Source organism: Amblyomma americanum, chromosome 6, assembly GCF_052857255.1.
Source record: "Amblyomma americanum isolate KBUSLIRL-KWMA chromosome 6, ASM5285725v1, whole genome shotgun sequence".
Taxonomy (NCBI): Eukaryota; Metazoa; Arthropoda; class Arachnida; order Ixodida; family Ixodidae; genus Amblyomma; species Amblyomma americanum.
Window position 1 is genome coordinate 54,065,389 of NC_135502.1, and position 21,783 is coordinate 54,087,171.

Sequence of the window (21,783 nt, forward strand, 5' to 3'; positions counted from 1 at the left end):
CGCCATTTCATACCCGTGTCTAAACAGGCAGGAACGTTTGCAGGGGGGACAGTAAATCCCAAATCGCATCAGCTTGAACTCGAAAAGTTTCTCAGCCGTTATAAGGGCAATCTTCTAACGGTCTGTTTGATTCACTTCAGTTTGCCAATAGCCGCTTTTGTAGACCATCGACGAGAAGTGCTTGGCGTGACGCAGTCTGCCTAAGGTGCGTCGATTCGTGATATAGGGTATAGACATCTTTTATACCGAAGCATTCTTTACGTACTGCAACCAGATTTTGCGGTATATCCGTCTCCAATGCGCGCACAAGCCGGACTGGTGGCCAGTGGAAGAAGAGCTATAGAGCCAAAACACCCCATCGCAGTCAAAATAATAACAAAAAAACTATACGGGGCCTCGTATGCGATAACCACCGACAGAAGAGGAACTCAACGAAAGAAGACGTCAGCGCGCAGCCCCCTAACGCCGAAGATATACGCAGCGAACCGTACGATGCGCCTTCAACGGTTGCGCGAGGCCGCCCGACAAAGGGACGCCCTCGAAACAAATCCGGAACACGAGGCGACGCTTGAAAACATGCATATAGTTAGGCGACATCGTGTGCCAGAACAACCGTCCACTGTCGGGGCCAATGCCTCCTTTACGAAGCACTTCATGCAAGACCGGTTCAGAGTGTCGCGCACCGTTTACGATAGACTGCGGTTTACGTCAGACATCACACGTGTACAGTAACCGCAATAAAGCGAATAGGTGATAAGTGCTTCGCACAGATCAAGTTCGATGGCATTGGTGTGGTTCCCGTGCCAGTGTACATAAGCTCCGGGAAGCAAGGAAGCAGATGAAAGAATTCGACTCCATCAGCCTCGTTATACATATTATTAAGGTTAGCTTTAGTATAGGAGTCCCATATAATGGAAACATAATTGAGAGAAAAGGAACGAATTGATTATAGGCAAGAAGACAAATTGAAGGGGTAGAAAGCTTTAGAGCGCACCTTCGTGACAGCTTTGAAGCTGGCAGTAACAGTTGCACGGTCTGTATGTTCAATCCAGCTGAGGTCACTGGGGATCCACAGTGCGAGTTATCTATAAGCGTTCAGTTCAGGGAGATTTATGCCGTTAACAGGGCAACCAAATTTCAAATGATTTCTTTTTAGTGTGATTGTTATAGAAACGTCTTTCTTTTACAAAGTTAATTCACATTTGCCAAGATTCACACCTAGCGGTAATATCTTTAAGAGCCTTATTCAACAGATATTGATAAGTTGTGCTATGAATTTCACTATAAATCATATAATCATCCCTATAAAGTGCGACTTTAACAGAAACATCATATACAATGTTATTTGTAGATAGCAGGCAAATGAGCGTACCAAGTATCGAAATTCTGGCGAACGTCAGAACAGTGGTTATTAAATGTCATGCATTGTTTTTTTATTGGCAAGATACGCAGAAATCCATTTTACTAACTTATCAAATTTATATACATTATCTAACTTGTAAATGCGTCAAACCTTATCGAATGTTTTCGAAATGTGCATGAATATTTCATCTGTCTGTTTTCCTTGATTTATTGAAGTGGCCAAGCCATGCACCGTTTCAACTAGTTGAGTGGATGAGGTAAAATCTTTTCTGAAAATGTGTTGGTATTTTGTGAAAATATCCTTTCTTTTTTTCAGAAATACAGATATCAGGCTACAAGCTATATATTCTAAGAGTTTTGCAAGTCGTCGCAGTTAGTGATATGGGACTGTAGTTTTGAACAGAATCTTTCTTCCCACTTTTATGAAGAGGTGTTTAATCATGGCGGTTCACCGGTCGCTCAGAATCTGGCCCTAGTTCGGTGACCTTGCGAGCAAAACATACAAGTATTTAGCGATCCACTCGGCATATCTATGCAAAAAATATTTAGGAATGTTACCCGGCCCGCATGACTTCCTCAGATCAAGTTTCAAAAGCATGTTTGATATACCGTGTTTGTTAATAACGGCATCAGGAATAGGAGGTAAAGGCGCAGTGAAACATGAAAGCCTGTCATTTTCTTGCGTGAAAAAGCATTTAAAGTGTTCTTTGAAAGCATTCGATATTTTGTGGATCAATTTGAGCACCATTATATTACAAAACATCAAAAGTTCTCATAGTCAAGGAAAATTAACCGTTATTTCCGATATAAATTTAGAGGCGTTGCACAGTATAACTCAGCTACGCTCATAATCCTAGCATCTAGCTAACACAGCGCAACGAGGACATGCTTCGAGTAGTGCGTTGTTTAACGGCGACGTCTTCGTTTACTCCCGCATGCACGTTTCCCCACAACGCACGGAAGTATTGACTGAGGCGCAGGGAAAACCAACGTTATTGTGGGGCACGTTGTGTCCACAGAAAGCTGCAGCCAAGCATACAACTCATTTCACGGGCTACTCTGCAAGAAAGGACCCACGAGGGGAAAGCAACAAAATACATCGAAACGAGAATCAAACAAAAAGGCTTAGTTCTGTAATTAGGGCTTCGTGCTGCTGCTGCTGTGGCTGCTGCTGCCTTTGTTCCACCTTTCAGCTAAGTTGTCGTGTCAAATTAGTTTCGCCTTTGCACTCAGAGTGCTTCCGTAGGCTTCACAGAGAGTCTAGATTTATCACAGCGGACTTCATTAGTCGGTTTGTTCGGCCCTTCCTTCTCTTGCTGTCACTCGCAGCCGCAATGGACATTTTTAGCTTTTTTTTTTTCACGACCGCATTCGTTTATCGCGCAAGGCCTTCTTTATCGCTCCACAATTGTCGCCACGACCGCGCTGCTTTGGCCACCTGATTTAAATTCGGGCGCATGGCCCACCTCGTTTCTTATTTCAGGTATGAGACTGCTACATACCGTGAAGTGGCGATTTAATTAACGTCCTGTCCTTCATAATTAACACACACTTTGGGGGAATTAACGCTCAACTACTTCTTCTTTTATCCTCTGGGGAGAAAATGGGCAGGGCATAGAGAAGGGCGTGGGCGTTGTGCTAAGCCTTAGCAGCTCCGCAGCTTTAACCAATGGTCTGCTGATTCGCCTGGCGACACTGAGGTAATTCTTTGCACGATGCTCTCGTAATTGTGCTGATGAATTTGGTGATTATACTTTTGTATTACTTCATAGAAGAGGTACTCTAGTTCTGTATCCAACTACATAATATATACGGTACGAAGGTGAACGAAGTCGAACCTGAAAAAAAAGAAAAAAAGCGCTTCCTTTACCAACTTCCGTAACTGGCATGTCTCGCAGATACATTTATCTTGATGGAGTGAACTGCGGAACAGTTACGCGATGAGTAGACTTCTGGTGACCGTTTCCTTACTACTTCGAAGAGCCCTCCAGAGCTTTGCAACAAACTGATTTTTTTCTGCGCAGGAATTTTCCATTCTTTTCCCCTTCCTCTTTGCTCTTAGCCCTGATGACATACTGGAAGCTATATGATCGTGCCACGTGTAGCACGTGAGGTGCCCTTAAGTGCTGAACTAAATGCTACAACATTCTGCATGTTCTCTATGTTTCCTTCTTTGGCTGTGAGTTCTGACTTTACATAAAAGCTAGCAGTAGAGTGGTGTATTCTGGATGTGCGACGTAAACGTTAGACACGAAATATAATGCCTCATTACAAATGCACGAAGTAAATAAAGAAAACATTCATCTCATCAGAACAATGGACCGGATATCAAAATAGGCCACGAAAAAATTATGAAAATCGCACACATATAGTACACACACACGTGACAACAAAGAATTGTTCTTGTTGTTGTCTTTTCTCTCGTCCGATTCAATGCAGTCCATGTCATCCCCATAACCATGCAATTCCCAACAATCACCGTAAATTTGATTTCTTTCGTAAATACGCCCTTTTTATACTTGACAGCCTGTTGTTTAAGTTGACGCCCTGGAACGACCACCAAGGACGTAACAGCAATAACAACAGCTATCTCTTCGTGCTGCCGCTCTCGGGTGCGCTAGACCACTCGGAGAAAATTCGAACTCCGTGCCAGGTATCCCAATTTCCGCTTTCGGAATCCGGTTGTTTTGGTCGCGCTCGAAAAACACTCTGCCGCTTTTTACTATTTTCCCCGATGCTGGAGGTGATCGCGATCAGCCCGTCGTGTAGGCAAGGCGGAAATTGATGTTTGTGGCCCACAGCCTTGATTCTTCCTGCAATGTTAACTCTATTGACTCGCTCCGCGCTCCGTCTTTCGAGTTCAGTTTGTTGGGAACAATGTTGCTACCGATGCGGCCTGCGTCGCCTTCTGAAGTATACGTCACACTGGACCAACTGATGATCTTAAAGGGTCCTGCGGATGGTTGCTGCTGCAATTTTGCCGGTGCAGGAGCCGCTGCCATGCTTTCCTCGCTTCTTTGACCGTACCTGAGAATGCTCGAAAGGTACTACCGGTCTGTATTCGAACGCGCACATGAATTTGCGCTTTTACAGTGTAGCGAAACTTACATGTGTATCATTACTCAGCATGCACTTTGCAGTACCTTTAACATACAAAGATTAATCAGGCTATTTGCTCATTAGAGCCGAACACAAAAAGACGAATGTTCAATGGTGGCGTTCGCGTAACAAGACCTACATCAAAAGGTAAGGTTGCGAGTATTAAAAGCAGGAGCATTCAGTTCCTATTCAAGAACAAAATTTATTCTTACTTGTGTGCCGACCTTCAAGAGGCATTAAAAAAATGTCACGCGTCAAAAGGAAGACCACTTGCAAGAAAGAAATAAGTATGCCTCTGACTCACTCTTGATAAGTGATCAATCACTGTGCAGGGTTTTTATTCTTTAGTATCGCTTCAATCCGTCCGTACAAATGGATTCGTGCTCCAGTCTACTTAGGTTTGCATTTCTAGAAGCGTCAGTCACTTCGTTGTGTTAGTCCCTCTGTGTTGACTATTTAGTATAGCACACCTCTTGCGTGTTATGTTCGCAGCGGCCGGCGTGTCGTCCGAGTACAACCCGGAGGTGGCTGTGGAGGAGGTGGGCCGCCTGTTCAACCTGCTCTTCCCGCTCGTGCTGCCCGACAAGATGCCCTACTCGTGGCCCCGGGGCGCGGCCGCCGCGGCCTCGGTGAGCGCGTCAGACGCGGCGCTGTCCCAGGCGGCCGGCGGCTTCGGCGGCGCGGCGCGGCGGCCGGCGGACCCGGACGAGCCCCGCGGCGGCTCGTCGGCGCTCAGCCTGCCCAAGCGAGGAGAGTCCGAGTGTCTGAGCCGCTGCATGAGCCAGCGCAAGCTGCACCCCATCCAGTGCCTCAACATCTGCTGAGCCTCCGCCGCGCCCGGGGGCTCCCTCTCTCTCCATCTCAAGCCAGGCGAGTAACACCATGCAGCTGCGAGCGCGATCCACGTGCTATAAGCATGAAATGAAACGCGAACAATACAACTGCGACACAAACAGGAAAAAAAATTAGAGATCAGTGCGGCTACCCGCATTGGAAGAATGCGAAAGCGTTGACGCCTTCCTCGGCACTGGTCGCCTTTCAAATTTTCCGCCATGGTTGTTTTCTCGTTCACTTCATTGATTTGTTGTCGATTGCTCTGATTATATCCTCGTTTCATCGTTAATTCCGCGTTCCATACTCATTTCATCCTCAATTCATCGTAAATTCCGTGTTTATTCCTTAATTATCTGCTTAATTCACTTCACAAATTAATCAGTTCCTTAATTAACCACTTTATTCACAATTAAATCACCTTACCTCATTTCAATTCACAATAATTTGCAATTAATTCCCTTTTAATTCACTTTAAATCACCCTTAATTTATCTTATGTATCACTAACTCACTTTTAAATCGCATTAATTAATCTTAATTCATAATTAATTCACATTTAATTCACCTTAATTCTCCCTTATTAATCTTAACGTACCATTAATTCACATTTAAATCACATTAATTCACCTTTATTCACAATCTAATCACCTTATTTCACATTAATTCACTCTTGGCACTTTCTATAATAACTCATTATTGATTAGATTTCGATTAATTCAGACTTTCAATTTTGGCGCCACGCGCTGGCTCCGCCCACAGTTGCGGTAACCTGGTCCCAAACTTCCGTCATTTCCAAATTTGGCGCCACTTCTGCTCTGGCCCCGCCCACTTTTTGGGCATTTTTGGTTCTAATTAACTATTCATCCGCTTTCGAACATTTTTTTTTTTTTTGGCAGCATCCTCACATTATCCCATTTCGATTAGATCCACTCGTTTGACGCTACCTCTTCCGAGTTGCCCACGACTGCTGCCGACACATTTTGCGGACACGATCCCCGTCGACATAGCCTAGTAAAGCTTGCGCTTTAATAAGAAGCTCTTAGTAGTGGCGACTAAAACCGCAACAGACACAGGACGGAGGCAGACGGCAACAACTGTCTGTTGTGGTTTCATTCTTTATGTCTCACCAACTGGCCTACAACTTCGCTCTTCTTAGCCATGGGAAGCTCAATACTAGCTCAGGTTATTTTAACTTCGAAAGCGCGACGACTCTTATCCAGAAGTTTAATCAACCTCACTTGTATTTCCTCTCAAGGAGCAAACACGGTGTTTTTGTGTTGCCACGCGAGTTATCTTGCTCGCGTTTCATTCGTTGCTGATAGTCGTATTAGCGCCGACTGCACGCTACAACGGTGCCGACGCGAAGCAGAGCGGGAACAGGGAGAGGGAACCAGACGCGCACCGATCATGCTGCTGGAGCGAGCGTCGTCTTCTCGGCTGTTCTAATTCGTGCGAAGCAACCCCCGCGAAGCACGCTTTACGGCAGCCTTCTGAGAGCGTTTCATTATTTTTTTTCGTGTGCTATCTGCTGCGTGTTTGTGGTCCTGGATTGGTGAAAACACGTAACGCTCTAAGTACCAGGGTAGGCCCCGGTTGCGTTTGCGGGTAGCGTCTCGGGAGGTTTGTTTTAACTAAATTATTGCACCGATATCGAGGAACCTCTAGAATTAGTTTTTTCGTAAGTAGCGATAGCAATTTTGCTTATTGGGCATGTTCAGGTGTTTTTCGCAAATGTGTGCTCTTTTCAGTATCACCTGAGCTGTATGCAGCGGATAAAAACAATTGGTCGCATCTTCTTGAGGCTCGGACGGATTACAGCCGATGATGGGCAGCGGTTGCTTCGCACTAATCAGAACAGCCTAGCAGGGGACGCCTACTCCAGCAGCGACAAAACAAGAAAGCTTGCAGTGACTCTGCAGCAGGAATTGTGGGCATGCCCTTGCCCTCGCATGCTTTCTCCTCTCCTTCGCCTTCCAGCGCAGCAGCAGTCGAGTCTCGCGCGATACTTTTAAAAAGTGGTCGACTGTCGCAGAGCAGTCTATTAAGACTATTATATTTCGTTCTTTCCTAACCTTATCACGGTAGCTGAATGGCTGAAACGAGTAGCTGCCGGTCACGAAATTGCAGTACGACCCCCGGGGTCCGTGGGCGGCATTCTGATTGAGACGAAATGAGAGCCCGCTCGTATGGCGCGATTTCGACGTGCTAGAATACCCTCAAGTGGTCGAGAGGGATCCCGACCTTTCCGCTACAGAGCACCCTGTGGTGAACGGGCAATATTTTGCAAAGATTACTTTGCCCACAACACCTCCCGTTCTCTATCGCTCCGATTGGTCAGCACAACCTTTGGTACCACAGCCGGCGAAAGACGCTGCTTGAAGGCTTTTAGCCATGACGTAACAGGCGACCGCTCCCGTTGACAAAGAGGCAAATAAACGGATAGTGAAATAGCCTTAACGTCACCGCCACAACCACCACCACGGCCGCCATATCCCATTGCAAAATACAGCGCCAGAATTTCCTTTTCAGTATTTTTCAGAAATACCTTTGCCGATTTGTCCTCCGGCATCTGCTTCATTGGTTAGCATCGCCTGGGATGCAGAACGCCAGCCTTAGATCGCTTGCTAGCTGTCAACCTCCCGGCATCACTCGGGAACTACCAACAATGATGTCAGAAAAAAAAAAACTCAGAAGAACGCTACATTGTACTGAACCGGGTGTCACCTTAGGACGTAAAAATTGTTCATTCGATGTTAGACGTTTGTTTACAGCGTTCAAGTAGCGTACCTATGTTTTCTTTGCTGTTGTAGCTTTAGGTTGTTTGTGCACTTGTGTTTTCTATTCCATTCTTCTATGTTACTTGTACATTATTTAAACATTCTACTCCTGCTTGGGCATTCGTCGTTAGTTTCTCGTAAAGAAATAACCAAATAAAAGTTCGTTATAACGATCCATGTGACCAATGGTGACGCAGTAACGTTCGAGCCACTGATCAAGGTCGGGTATCGTCATTAGAGAACAGTATCGCGAAGTTGGCGTTTGTCCGCCTGATGATCCAACAAAACGTTGGCGCAAAACTTCAATATTTTTTTCCCTGGCCTCTTAATCCTTCAACTCCCAAGATCGTTTCGGAAGGTGCGTACAAAATTTCTAAGTTTTGTTTATTTATCTATAATTTTTCTCATGTCGTTCTGATTGTGCAAATATAGTGTCCTGGTGGTTTCATATTGCTGTTAACAAAAAAATTGCTAGTGGTTTGGTTTGGTTTGGTTTATAGGGGTTTAACGTCCCAAAGCGACTGAGGCTATGAGGTACGCCGTAGTGAACGGCTTCGGAAATTTCTACCACCTGGGATTCTTAAACGTGCACTGACATTCCACAGTACCCGGGCGTCTAGAATTTCACCTCCATCGAAATGCGACCGCCGTGGTCGAATATATTCCGGGAGAATGAGTACTGACTGCAATGAATACAATAATCATGAGGTCACGGGCTCTGGAATGTGCAGTATTGATTTGAACAGACACATCGTAACAAACTATCAGGTTCCCAGACCTTGCTCCGTGCTAGCTCAAGCAAGGTTGATAAGTTCAGAGGTCAACTTTTGTGTAGTATATGTCTCGGCAACGTGTTGCAGAGTCCTACTTGGAAGTCTTCGCATCTTCGTTTCCTTGCGTGTCGTCTTTCCGGGATATTCGAAATGTGTGCACAAAACGCATCTCCGTGTTTGCTGCTGCTTTTTCGCAGTCTGTGGGACTTTTCTACAGACTAATTATTGTTCAGTAAGGTAAGGGTCCGGACTAGTTGGCAAACCTTGTTTGACATGACACATGCAGAAAAACAAGAACGAGTAAAGACGAAAGAGAAGTGCTACTTCAACTAGGCTTCATTCGAAAGATAGGTCGAAATATATATGCAGATAGAGATTTCTTTTTCGGGAATTGGGGTTACTGACAGCCACCCCCTTCACGGACAGATTGAAGGCAGTGACTGTGTAAGTGCGCCGTCAGCTGCCTCTTCGGAAAGAAATTGGCTATCGAGCACTAAACGTGTGACAACAATCTGTTTTTGTGGTTCTGTGTTGTAAGCAGACTTTTTGGTTTCATTTTTCCTAGATGTTATATTTCGACAAATTGTTCGACTAAACTTCAGCTGGAAGTAGCGCTTGTCTGTCGTATACACTCCACTCTCACTTTCGACGCGCTTTGTGTCAAACACGCATAACCGTCGTCTTGATCGTCATCGGAGTCCATTCCCGATTCAGATATGTCACACACTCTCGGAGGCAAATACGATGCCTTCATCATCGACACTTTCCGAACTTCTGAAAAAAAAACAGCTCGCTTGGGAGGAGTGTCGTACCCACACTAGTATCATTCAACGCTTTCAAGCATGAAGGAGGGAAGGGTTTTTTTTTTTCTCCATGCTTTCAAGCGAGCTGTCATTCTAATGCGTCTGCATTAAAACACCTATGTCGTAAAAATAATCCATCCGTGTGACTGATGCCTCGGTTGGTAGGTGTTAAAGTGGAAAGAGAAAAGTCCTCGCCACTTTCGGAGGAGGGACGGGTGAGGGGAGAAAAAGGAGGGTTGGAGGCGACCGGTGGCGGCTGGGGAAGAGTGGAGAGGGGCTACAGCGCGTCACACTGTGATTGCTGAATTGGACTAGGAGAGTGGAGGGGAGGTATGGAAGTGTGACACGGTGATCGACAGACTGGACCGCGCCACCCGCTAGCACGGTCTGATCCTGTCACTGACAGCAACTGCTCCGGCCGAGGGAACACTAATGATAACGCATACTCCGCCGAATCAATCGCATTGATCGCCAATATTTTTTTAACCAATATCGCCGGAATAGTTGCGCACATTCAGGGACTAATCCGCCCTCTAGAATTAAAAAAAAGAAACTGAAACCGATAAACGAACCTACTTCGACATACAATATAGCGCTACAGCTCACAAGTACGAGGAACACACACACGAGCGCCATTTTGTACGTCATGATAGAGCTCCCAACAAGGCCAAACTGCCACTTAATTAGAACCTACCTCCTCTTTGGCAGCAACTGCTAAACAGTATCGGGCTGGACGGAAGTGAATCGTCATTAACTACGTTCGTACAACGCTCAATGACGAGTAGAGCTACCGCCTGGGAGTTAAACGGTTAAAACTATCTCATTAGTCTTCACCTCCACCTCCTCTACACGTCAGACATTATTTACCATGTTCAGGCCTCAAGCAGCTTATGCAGTTAGCTGTGCAGACTTCAGCTACTAGAAATCTTCACTGATTAACGTTTTACTGTCGACCATCGCGGTATTAACGTCACCGTCGCAACCGATGCCCCGAGTAAGCCGCTAACTGCCTTCGTGCCAAGCGCCTACACACAATGTAACCTCGCCGTAAGGATCAGGAAAGAGGCTTGCAAAGATGCTGGATACACGAAAATCCGCCCCATCTTTTCTATCAAATGCATGTGGGTAAGAAGAACTCTTCGTAGCATGCATACAGCTTATTCATTCTCAGATACACCGGGCAACTAAAGGCTCCCACATGTCCACACTTCATTCCGACAGGCGCCATACTGGACCAGGTGCTTGAGCAGAAGCACATGTTACGCCTTCGCTAAAACGAGCTGCGAACTGCTTCCGGTCTACAGGGCGCTATATCTCTTAATTGGATTGTCCCTAATAGACATAAACGATGTACGATGCAATTTCATACGCGCCTCGCATATGCGATTTGACTACTTCGTACCGTTAGACCCACGATCCTTCCCCAGCCGCCCGTGTCAATGAAGAGTAAAATTTGTTGTTGACGTAAATAATGAACCCTGACATGCATACAGTTATGTCTAATATAAATCATTTTCGAGCATCTTTGACGACTACTGAGCCGCTGGCAATAGTTAGAACTGCGATATAAACAAATTTCTGCCCACAGCCGCTAGCAGCTTCGACCAGTGCGGCTCGCCTGGCATGTTCAGTCGCTAGCATCACTTCTTGAAATCAACCGTATCATTATTTTGTTGTGAAATGATTGCGCTGACAGCAAAGCAGTAACGAGAGTAGTACGGACTACATACCACATTCTAAGCGCTGGCCAGTCCCGAAGCTCCGTCCGCTGCGTGCGCCTTCGATGAAAGACAGGCTAGGCCTAGCGACGAGCAGGGAGCGCCGGCGCACTGGCGGGCTGGCGAGAGGCACCGTTGCACTATGCTCGCTTGCGCAGACGCGCTTTTCCCTACAGCTCGAGCACAGCAGGCAAACTTTCTGATAACGCGGCCCTTCCGTCTCTTATTGCAAGAACCTCGCGCCAAGCAGCGATCAGGCACGTCTGCCCATGGGTGACGAAGCCAGACCGCAGTGATACAAGATAAGGACGGAGGGCGAACGCAGCGACACGTCATTGCTTGCCGCTGCGTGTGCCCCCTTTTGCTGTGAATTGCTAAAGTCACTGGAACGGGAAAAGTACAGCAACCAGCCTCCATTTTTAGTCCAGCGCCGCTTGCTGTGCACCCTTATCTCTGCCCGTAAGAGCAAGTGCTACGTAATGCTCCGGATTATCTGTGTGCCGGTGGCCGCGAGAAAGAAGCGAGCGGACCATTTATAGCGGGGAATGACCGCGTCACCGCGGAGAACGAATCGGGAACGCGCGCGCGCTGGCCGGCCGGCGCGGCGGCGAGTGAAAACGAATGCGGTACTTTTCCCGTTCCAGTGACTTTATGAATTGCGAGCAGCGCACGCTCCGCCGGGCAACTTCTCGCACATGTGTCTCCTCCTGTTCTAACGCGACAGCGTTAAGGACCCCGTGTCGCAGAAAAGGCAGTGTCGTCGGCGTTGGCGTTGGCCGTGAGTGAAAAATCCCAGAAGCAGTAATAAATAAAACCGAGAAGGAAACAGGTCGAGTTGGGCAATCGAGCCAGGGCCTCCGGGAGTGCGAGACGAGCACGCTAACCACTCCGCCAAGCAAGCTTTTTTTTTCTTTACTGCCTTTTTCGACTGTTTACAACAGATCACAAACATGCTATGTGCGACATTCTCAAGCATCAAGAGCGGACATGCGTTTTACTCACGTGAGAAAATCAAAACTGTTTTAAAGAGCACAACTCTCCCATCAACTCGATAACTTCTCCTAAACATAGCTCCTTGTAGCTCCGCCACGCCAGCTCGATGGTCCGGAATGAACAAAGGCGCTTCCAGCGAATACGGTGTTGTTTTTAAAGATTAAGCTTTATTGGCCGCAAACTCGCGATTTCGCCGTGGCGGTTCTCCATCGAAGCACGTGACGTCACAACGCGCGCCTCACCGCGTCAGACGCGACAGCGCGAACGAAAGCAAACGAAATCACCTGCAGCCTTGACTCGACGGCCCCGCAGTAGCGGCAGGCCGATATGTTTGCAGCGGCAACTCGCACCGTCATGTGTGCCACTGGCTGACGCAGACGAGAAACCATAGCCAACATATCGGCCTGCCGCTGGTGCGAGGCCATCGAGTCAAGGCTGCAGGCGATTTAGTTTGCTCAAGCCACGCTTGAGAGCAGCACGATTTTGGCGCGCAAGTGCGTTAGTCACGTGGTTTATTTTGTATTTTCCGGCTTTCTTTGGCCCTGAGCAAAGAATACACACGTGAGAGTTTCCTTATCGTAAATAATGGAATGGGGGTTACTGAAGGTGCTCCACAACTCTTCAAATGCAATTTGTTCTCTAAAGTCAACATTTATTAATGTATATACTTAAACTTAAGTAAACTATTAATTAATTGCGAAACAAAAATGTGCCAGTGGTGCGCAAGATGGCTGTCACTAATATGCAACTGGTTTCACTCGCCTGTCTCTAATAATTTATTTTTAACACTTGTGCCCCGCCGCGGTGGCTCAGTGGTTAGGGCGCTCGACTACTGATCCGGAGTTCCCGGGTTCGAACCCGACCGCGGCGGCTGCGTTTTTATGGAGGCAGAACGCTAAGGCGCCCGTGTGCTGTGCGATGTCAGTGCACGTTAAAGATCCCCAGGTGGTCGAAATTATTCCGGAGCCCTCCACTACGGCACCTATTCTTCCTTTCTTCCTTCACTCCCTCCTTTATCCCTCCTCTTACGGTGCGGTTCAGGTGTCCAAAGATATATGAGACAGATACTGCGCCATTTCCTTTCCCCAAAAAACCAATTATTATTATTATTATTAACCCTTGGCGCAAGTTAGCTGGGACACCCGGCATATTATGTGCTCCTTTCCTTTTTTTTTTATTTCCTTTCCTCAACAACCGGATTCCATTTCCAGCACCGCGAAGCGTTAGCTGCTGGAGCCGAGACTGCTCTCGGCATGTCTGCGGCGGCTGACGATAACCGTACCACAATTCGATTTGAATTGTCTTTCACCTGCGTGTCACCCGACGGAGAGAGTGCGCGCTCTTGGGGGGCCTGTTTTGCCGCGTTTCGCACCTGGCTGCAGTCTCAAACGCGCGCAGAAAACATGTGGCATTTTTCTTATACCCGCCGCGGTGGCTCAGTGGTTAGGGCGCTCGACTACTGATCCGGAGTTCCCGGGTTCGAACCCGACCGCGGCGGCTGCGTTTTTATGGAGGAAAAACGCTAAGGCGCCCGTGTGCTGTGCGATGTCAGTGCACGTTAAAGATCCCCAGGTGGTCGAAATTATTCCGGAGCCCTCCACTACGGCACATCTAATTCTTCCCTTCTTTCACTCCCTCCTTTATCCCTTCCTTTATGGCGCGGTTCAGGTGTCCAACGATATATGAGACAGATACTGCGCCATTTCCTTTCCCCAAAAAACCAATTATTATTATTATTATTTTTCTTATCTCAGCAATCCGACATGGCGTGCGACCGCTCGCGTGCTCTTCGTGTTTGGCTTCAAAGCTGCCGCTTGAATAAAATAAAAATATGCAGAGCAAACGTGGGTTCGTAGTTTTAAGAGCGTTAGCTCTTACTCATCACGTTTTTTTTTATTTATTGGGATCTACTACCACCTCCCTTCGGCGTTAAATTTTCTAAGTCCGAGGAATTCAAGATGGCGACCCCCATAGTAAATCGGTATAGCAACCCAATTGGGGATTGATGGGTGACGTCATTAGTATATCGAATTGCTGATTGATTGGTGACCTCACTGATCTAACCAATCGGTGATTGATAACCTCACTTATAAATGCAAGATGTCAAATTCGTATTTCCATTGACCCCGCCGCGGTGGCTCAGTGGTTAGGGCGCTCGACTACTGATCCGGAGTTCCCGGGTTCGAACCCGACCGCGGCGGCTGCGTTTTTATGGAGGAAAAACGCTAAGGCGCCCGTGTGCTGTGCGATGTCAGTGCACGTTAAAGATCCCCAGGTGGTCGAAATTATTCCGGAGCCCTCCACTACGGCACCTCATTCTTCCTTTCTTCTTTCACTCCCTCCTTATCCCTTCCCTTGCGGCGCGGTTCAGGTGTCCAACGATATATGAGACAGATACTGCGCCATTTCCTTTCCCCCAAAAACCAATTATTATTATTATTATTTCCATTGGTGTACCTCAATTTATTCTCATTCATATCAATTCTAGTAAACCAAACAGCTAACACTCGTTACTTCAACGTCTTCCAGATGGTGGCGGCACCTTTTTTCTTGCTCAGGAAACGCGTAGCTCCCTTGCCCCCACATGCCAAAATGTATGCTCTGCCGATCAGCGTCGACAAAGCGTGAAGCCGGACACACCCCTTACAATACCTTTTGGCAGTCTATAAACTGTCTACAAACTTCTGCCTATTATGTCGATAGACATTTTACAGACAAATCATATAGACTAGTCGATAGGCATGCAAATCCTATCGACAGTCTAAAGAAAATCAAAAGATTTATGGCCATACACTTTTAGTAGACCTTTGTCTATAGAAAAACTATGAATAGAAAAAGTAATTAAATATTTATAAGAAGGCAACAGAGTCTATAGAAGTCTATAAACAGTCTGTAGACCGTTTTGATAAGGGACCTGCGAGAACACTGCGATGCGTGCTGTCCGGTAATAAAGAAATCAAGAGCAACCTGAACAACTCTAATCATCAGATTGATTTGTTATCTAACCTTTTCAAACATCACGAACCCGCGTTTGCTCTGCTTTTCCGTATCTTTATTACTTTAAAGCGGCTGCTTTGAGGTCAAACTCGAAAGACGCGCGAGCTGTCGCACGCCATATTCTAACAGCCCCTACTGTCTCGGCTCCCGTGGCCAGCGCTTCACGGCGCTGTCGTCACTCCAAGCCACACTGTCGAGCGTTCGTGTTAAACGTTCTGACGGCGGTACGCAAAATTTTAAAAGTGTGATATTAAAATGTTTGCCCATATAAAATTATGCCAAGGTTGAGTTACAATAACAAAATAACTTTCCCTGCGCCTCACAAAACACCTCTGCAGTGCTCCTTCAGTCCGACTCTCTCATGCGAAAAGTGCTGTGCCAAGGAACACTGGAATTATTTCTACTAGGGGGACAAATTAACCGTATGACGCACGACCGCAGTATCCCGACTACACAGTCACTGCGTATCCGGGGTGTTCTGCCAACATGAAGAGAAACTTCTCGTGCAAGAACTGGAGCTTTTATATTGCTAGGACTATTAGGACCACTCCAATTCACTTTTTTCGATACTTGTAACCAAAGACTGCCGTCGCCCCTTCTGACGGCGATATGGACAATCATGAAATTAGCGCTATACTGCAAATGAGCCTCAGCGTGGCAATTCAGAGATCAAACTAGTAGCCGGAAAGCTATGCCAATGCAGCCCAATTCCATTTACGAAATCACTCCTTCCGGAAATACACATTTTCTTTATAGTCACAACATTTCATTAAATGCGCTCTATGGTGCCGCAATTTGGACTCAGTTTCTTTCAAATTACAGAAAAGAGGTCATCCGGAAAAACATTTCTTGCTTCAAACACACTTAATAGAGCAACAACATTATTGAGCACGCTCATAAGTTCTTTTTTTTTATAAAAAGGAACTGTCAGTATATAGAAGCAGAACTGCTTCAAATGAAACAATGCAAAGGCGTGTGCCAAAGTGGTGAGACACTAACGGCGACGGTTTGTTTGTTTTTTTCTGTGGAAAAGCCGTGCCTGACTGAAGTTCGTGGGCGAGCAGACCAGCGTGTTAGGGAGGGCGCATTGCGCATATATCGACTACATGCGCTTGCCTTCAGATAGCGTCGGCATGCCGCTCTGCCTATAGCTCTGCCGAGCTCAGTCCGGTGTTCCTGTATTTGCTCGCGCCGGGAGCATATTAGTACTCACGGCGGTAAAGAACACTAGTACATTTCCCGTTCGTATGGTCTGTCCACTATATGGCACGCCTGTGCGTATTATCCGAATGCAGCATCTATCCACTTTTACGAACAAGCACTTAGTCTAATTTTGTCACGTCGGTACATACTTGACAGGTAAGGCAGGTAGAACAGTAAAATAAAAGTTCTTTAATGAGCCGAGTCGATGACTCTGAGACTATGGCGTTGAGCTGCTGAAACTGAGTACATGTGTTCAATCCCGGCCGCGACGACCGCATAACGGTGGGGGTGGGATGCAAGAATGCGCAGTCGACAGCATAAATAACTGGTACGCATGTTCTCGGGAACAAATTTCCTGTAGTTCTACCTCGTGAGCCAGCACCTGGTGTTGATGCCAGCGGATAGACCATCTAGGACTCATCCTATTTAGAAATATTTCAGGCGGTTAGCTTGGGTAACGGTGTCGAAATAAATAGTACTTCGCTCACCCGTGTCCTGTAAATTTTTGCTGTCGACTGTACAAAAGCTTGGATTTGGGTTGACCGCATAGAACCCCAGATAGTCTAAAGTACTCTGGTGTCCTCCTAAGTGCTTCGTACCCCACTCCCCAATGTTGGTCTGGCATGTAAGAATCTGTCACACCACTAATATAAATTTTTTGCAATGTTACAAAAATAGTTCTCACAAAAAAATGGCTAATAACGAGAGCATGTCTTGAAACCTTGAATGAGACACCACAAACAACATGAACGAGAACCTACACTGTCATACAATGCAGAGAAGATGCAAAAAAACGCATGTTCGTGAAGATATCGTTTTTTTTTTTTTTTGCTGTAACATCTGTAACATCTGTTGTCTTGACTGGTAAAACCATTCCAGCAAGACAGAAAAGTTAGGAACGCAGGTGCAACATCTGAACAGATAAATTCGGTAAATATGAGCGGTGTCCAGCTAAGGGAAGTGAACTTATTTCATGTGTAATGCGACTTCTCGAACGCCCTTGTTCAATAGACTTCCATGTTATTTTAATAGTGAGCCTCGCGCCGCTATCGCTCTTGTTCGTACAATTTCACTTCCTTTGTATTTCGTAGTAGATTACTTTCTTCGTTTATTTCGTCTTCCTACAGCACCAATTTCTTGTGTGCTCTTGTCGCCTGACAAGTTAAGCTGCTTCGAAACATCACTTACTTCAAGAAAATTCTCGTGTTAGCTTTCGAAGATAACGAGTGAAGTCGTGGCTAACATAACAACTGCATTCTCCTTATTTGACCAGCTTTTCTCCTTCGTTTTCCGACCCTAATGTCACCTGCACGAACAAAACTAGAACACAGTTGTAACACATCTATTTTATTTTCCGGCACAATTCCCGCGCCAAAACACCTCAGCTGGTTTTCAAACCAAATAAAAAAAAAGGTACGCGTTATGCCTAAAGTCCAACACTAGCCGCTTATCACCCTGCCTCGTTTCCGGCTCTCAATTAAATTAATTTTTATTTTCAGTCTCACCGACTACTTGCCCCAGCGTTAGTGAAGGCGTGGCATCAACTGGAATGATGAAGGGTGGTGAAGAGTATGAGAAAAACAGAATTGAAATAGAATCATTGTGTTCTCCTCAGGAACAAGAACTGGCCTGAGACCGAGTTTCAGTAGAGAAGAGAAAAAGCAAAAGTGCAGTACCAAGTTGCCACGGAGATGATTCATGCGGTCACTGCTCCGGATGTCCCTGTCACGAAGATTCGCCGCCCGGCTTATGCGAGCTCCACTGGCCCACAGTTTACTGAGGCGCGAAATGCGGGCCGACTCTGCGTGCGAGCCCGGTTCGTCTCATTAACCGCGGTCCAAATTGGCCGTACGAATTTGCCCGGAAGTAAGTTCCATGTGTCCCTCTGGGACTTCGCGACTCTTTCACCCCCGTTTTTCTCAACGTGATCCTTCTCTTCTTTTCTCCGATTCTTGTGCCCCCGTTCGCACCCCCAACACAGTTGTTATTCTCTCTATCTATTCTGTTGCTGCGTTCTTCTCCCGGCTCTCATTCGCTTCATTTCTTAGTGCAGTGCTGGCTCGCCGTAATTAAAGCAATTATAGCTAATCTTTTTATTGCCTTATTTTTCTGGCACCACACATGAAAGGGCCGAAAATTTTGATTAGGTATTTTATTTTTCGTATTTAAGACCCCGAAATTACTGGAGTTCTGCCTGCAAGATATATGCGATGTCATAGCCATCTGCCAGCTGCATTTTGCAGACTTAATCTGTTTCCTTTCTTTCGCATTACTGAAGTACAACTACAACCTCAGCAAGAACACTATAGGCTGTGAAAACAAGTGAAGTGAAGCTAACCATGTACTAATATCTGTCGCGATCGAAGTGGTTGCCTTCTTAGTCAGTACAGTCGTGAGTTCATTTCAACTGATGCGGTTGTGTGCGCGGTGTATACCTCCGGAGGATGTGATCATGATAATGCCACCTAGTGTTGCCAGGTGGCGCAAGCTGTCCGCGAAGACGATGAGGTTGCGATCGTGCTATCGCGGATCGGCCGCCATTACCGTCTCCTCTTGCCGACTCCAGCTGTTGAAGCGTCTCTCCGTGAGAACTCCGTGACAATTTGGTGGAGGTGCTGAGTAAGAGCGCCTCGGTGAGGGTGAGCGCGACTGCCGCTGCGCTCGGGATGGATTGCGCTGGTCCGCAAGGAATTCTTCAATTTCAGGGGGTCGTTCACCTTGACGGGGTCTCGGTGAGTCGGTGCGGAAGCCTTGGATGCCGATGCGTCGGTAATAACAATTTCGATAAAGATGACCTGGCTCTCCGCAGTGAAAACAGAGCGGTCGTCGGTTAGGTGTACGCCAAACGTCGGCCTTTCGGAGGGGTGCTCGACGATCCTCGAAGTACTGCACCGGTTGCACAGAGGGCCGCGGGGCTTGAGGCGTGGCGTGAATTGGTGGCGGCGAAGCGGGAGCCGGACGCCTTGCAACTTCGGCGTACGTCGGACGGTGGTAGTCCCCAGGCAGAGGTGGTACGTCGACCACAGGAACAGGGCCCCGGAACGCCTGTTGCACCTCCTCTCGTACAAGAGCGGAGATGGAACCGAGCGCAGGCTGCGACGGGCTACAAAATTTGTGAAGCTCCTCACGCACGATTGTGCGAATAAGTTCCCGCAAATCATCAGGATGCTGTCCGATGGTGGCAAACGATGATGTGACTGCAGCAGCATGCACGGGCCGGTCGTAACTGGCGCAACGCTGTTGCAGGACCTTCTCCATCGTTGTGGCTTCCGAAAGAAATGCAGCAACTGTAGATGGTGGGCTGCGCACGAGGCCTGCGAACAGCTGCTCTTTGACGCCTCTCATTAAGTGCCGAAGTTTCTTCCCTTATAACCAGTCAGAACATGCAAGAGGGGTCACGATTGAAGTTTGTGTCCCAGTATTTGCTGCACTTGAGAAGTTGTCAGCACATATAACTGGTCACGATCGAAGTGAATGCCTCCGCAGTGATCGCTCGTAAGAAGTGGTCAGCACACTTGAAAGATGGGAACAATCGAAGTCGTTTCGGCTGTCACAACACTTTAAATGTGGTCAGCACAGTTAAGAAGTCAGTCAACAATACGGAGGCTGCACTGACATACGCGTGAACTGCGCACGTTGTTTTCCCGGCCTCTCTATTGAATGATTTCCCGCTTCAGCCAATCCGTAGGCTTTCTCAGTACGGTGAGCTGGCTTAGCAAATGTGAACGTCCCGGCGTTTTTGTTTGTTTCTTTATTTGTGTGTTTGATTGCTTGCTTTCCTGTTCCTCCCTCTCTTCCTCCCTTCCTTCCTTCCTTCCTTCCTTCCTTCATTCATTCATCCCTTCCTCCCTTCCTCTCTTCCTCCCTCCCTCCCTCTCTCCCTCCCTCCCTCCCTCCCTCCCTCCCTCCCTTCCTTCCTTCCTTCCTTCCTTCCTTCCTTGCTTGGTCATTAGGTAACCATTAATGAGATGAGGGTACTGTTCCCTGGTGTTCTGTTTCTTCGTGCTGTCTGCTTCAACATGAACGACTGACAAGCGAAATTTCCTGAACTCATTCATTACATAACAAATAAAACACTGATATTTCGTATTGACTTATAGAACTTCGCTCTTCGTGCTTTTGATTATAATCTCAGGAAACAAGGATACTTTTTCCAAAAGCGGGATTTTTTTTTTCAACTTTTCACTCACCTACAGATTTTGGTCAAGTAATTTCAGTTTGCAGTTCCTGCACATGTCAACGCTTCTCTTCTAGCAGCCAGACCTTTGGACTGAAGGCACAGTAGAAGGACAGTTTTGGACAATCAGAGATATAATTTATTGGTTTCCACTTGTTTCGCCACACTAATGAGTGGCCCTAAATTTACATTTACTTTCTGGCACGTAAACAGGCACCTTAATGTGCATTTTAAATGCTGCTGTGATGCTCTTTCAGGTGAACTCACGTTGCTTCAAACCTGTCTGAAACAGCTGTTTCAAAGTTTAAGTTGAATGTCGGTCGGCCCTACGTGACCGCCAACAAACTCTTTTTATTTTTACATTCATATTGTTGGCCCCCTTTGGCCTTCGTTCACAGACTTTCATAAGCGAAAGTTCGCGCAGCTAGCGGCGCTTATTCTCCCGTTTTGAACACTAACGCGTTCATGTGGCTCGAGGAGAACAGGTTTCCGACAGCAGCCAGCACGCTAGAAGCTTCCAACGTCTACGCAGCTAGTCAATGTCACGAGGAATTCAGACATGCCTGGGAATTTTATTGATGCGAAAGCGTGAGTTTTTATCACTTCCTTCCCTGCTGTGACGGGAGCAGAGTGGTTCACGACGTGCATAAATCAAGGCAAAACACACAAACATACAAAAACCAAGGGGTAATTTGCATATTCTAATACTTCATTTTCACCTCACTGCCCTGAAAAACAGAGACACCAGCGAAAGAAAAACACATTCGTCCAGTCCAACGCCCGAATGTCGCCTAGGAAACAGTTCGTCAGACACCGCCCAGTCATGCCCTTAATGCATTCTATTTGCATGCCTAGCTGCGCATCGACCTATATAGATAGTCTCGGAAAGGACTTCATTTAAAAAGTAGCTTCGATGAATTCCCGATCAAAAAGGAGCGGAGACAGCCGAAATGTTCAGCAAGAAGCTTATGAAAAATACAGGCATGCATGTATTCATGCTCCGGTAGAGTAGACCGCTGCTAGTAACTGGGAGTGGTTTCGTGGGTGC

General features: G+C 46.8%; 1 protein-coding gene across 1 annotated transcript in view; it reads left to right on the forward strand.

Moving 5' to 3' along the window:
- The window catches only part of LOC144093464 (uncharacterized), a 142,151-nt gene that overhangs the window by 116,157 nt on the left and 4,211 nt on the right, over positions 1 to 21,783 (forward strand). The window contains exon 2 of the mRNA XM_077626866.1: positions 4,954 to 5,331. Within this exon, the coding sequence (XP_077482992.1) occupies positions 4,954 to 5,285 (332 nt within the window). The 3' untranslated portion in view covers positions 5,286 to 5,331. The remainder of the gene's footprint in view (positions 1 to 4,953; positions 5,332 to 21,783) is intronic.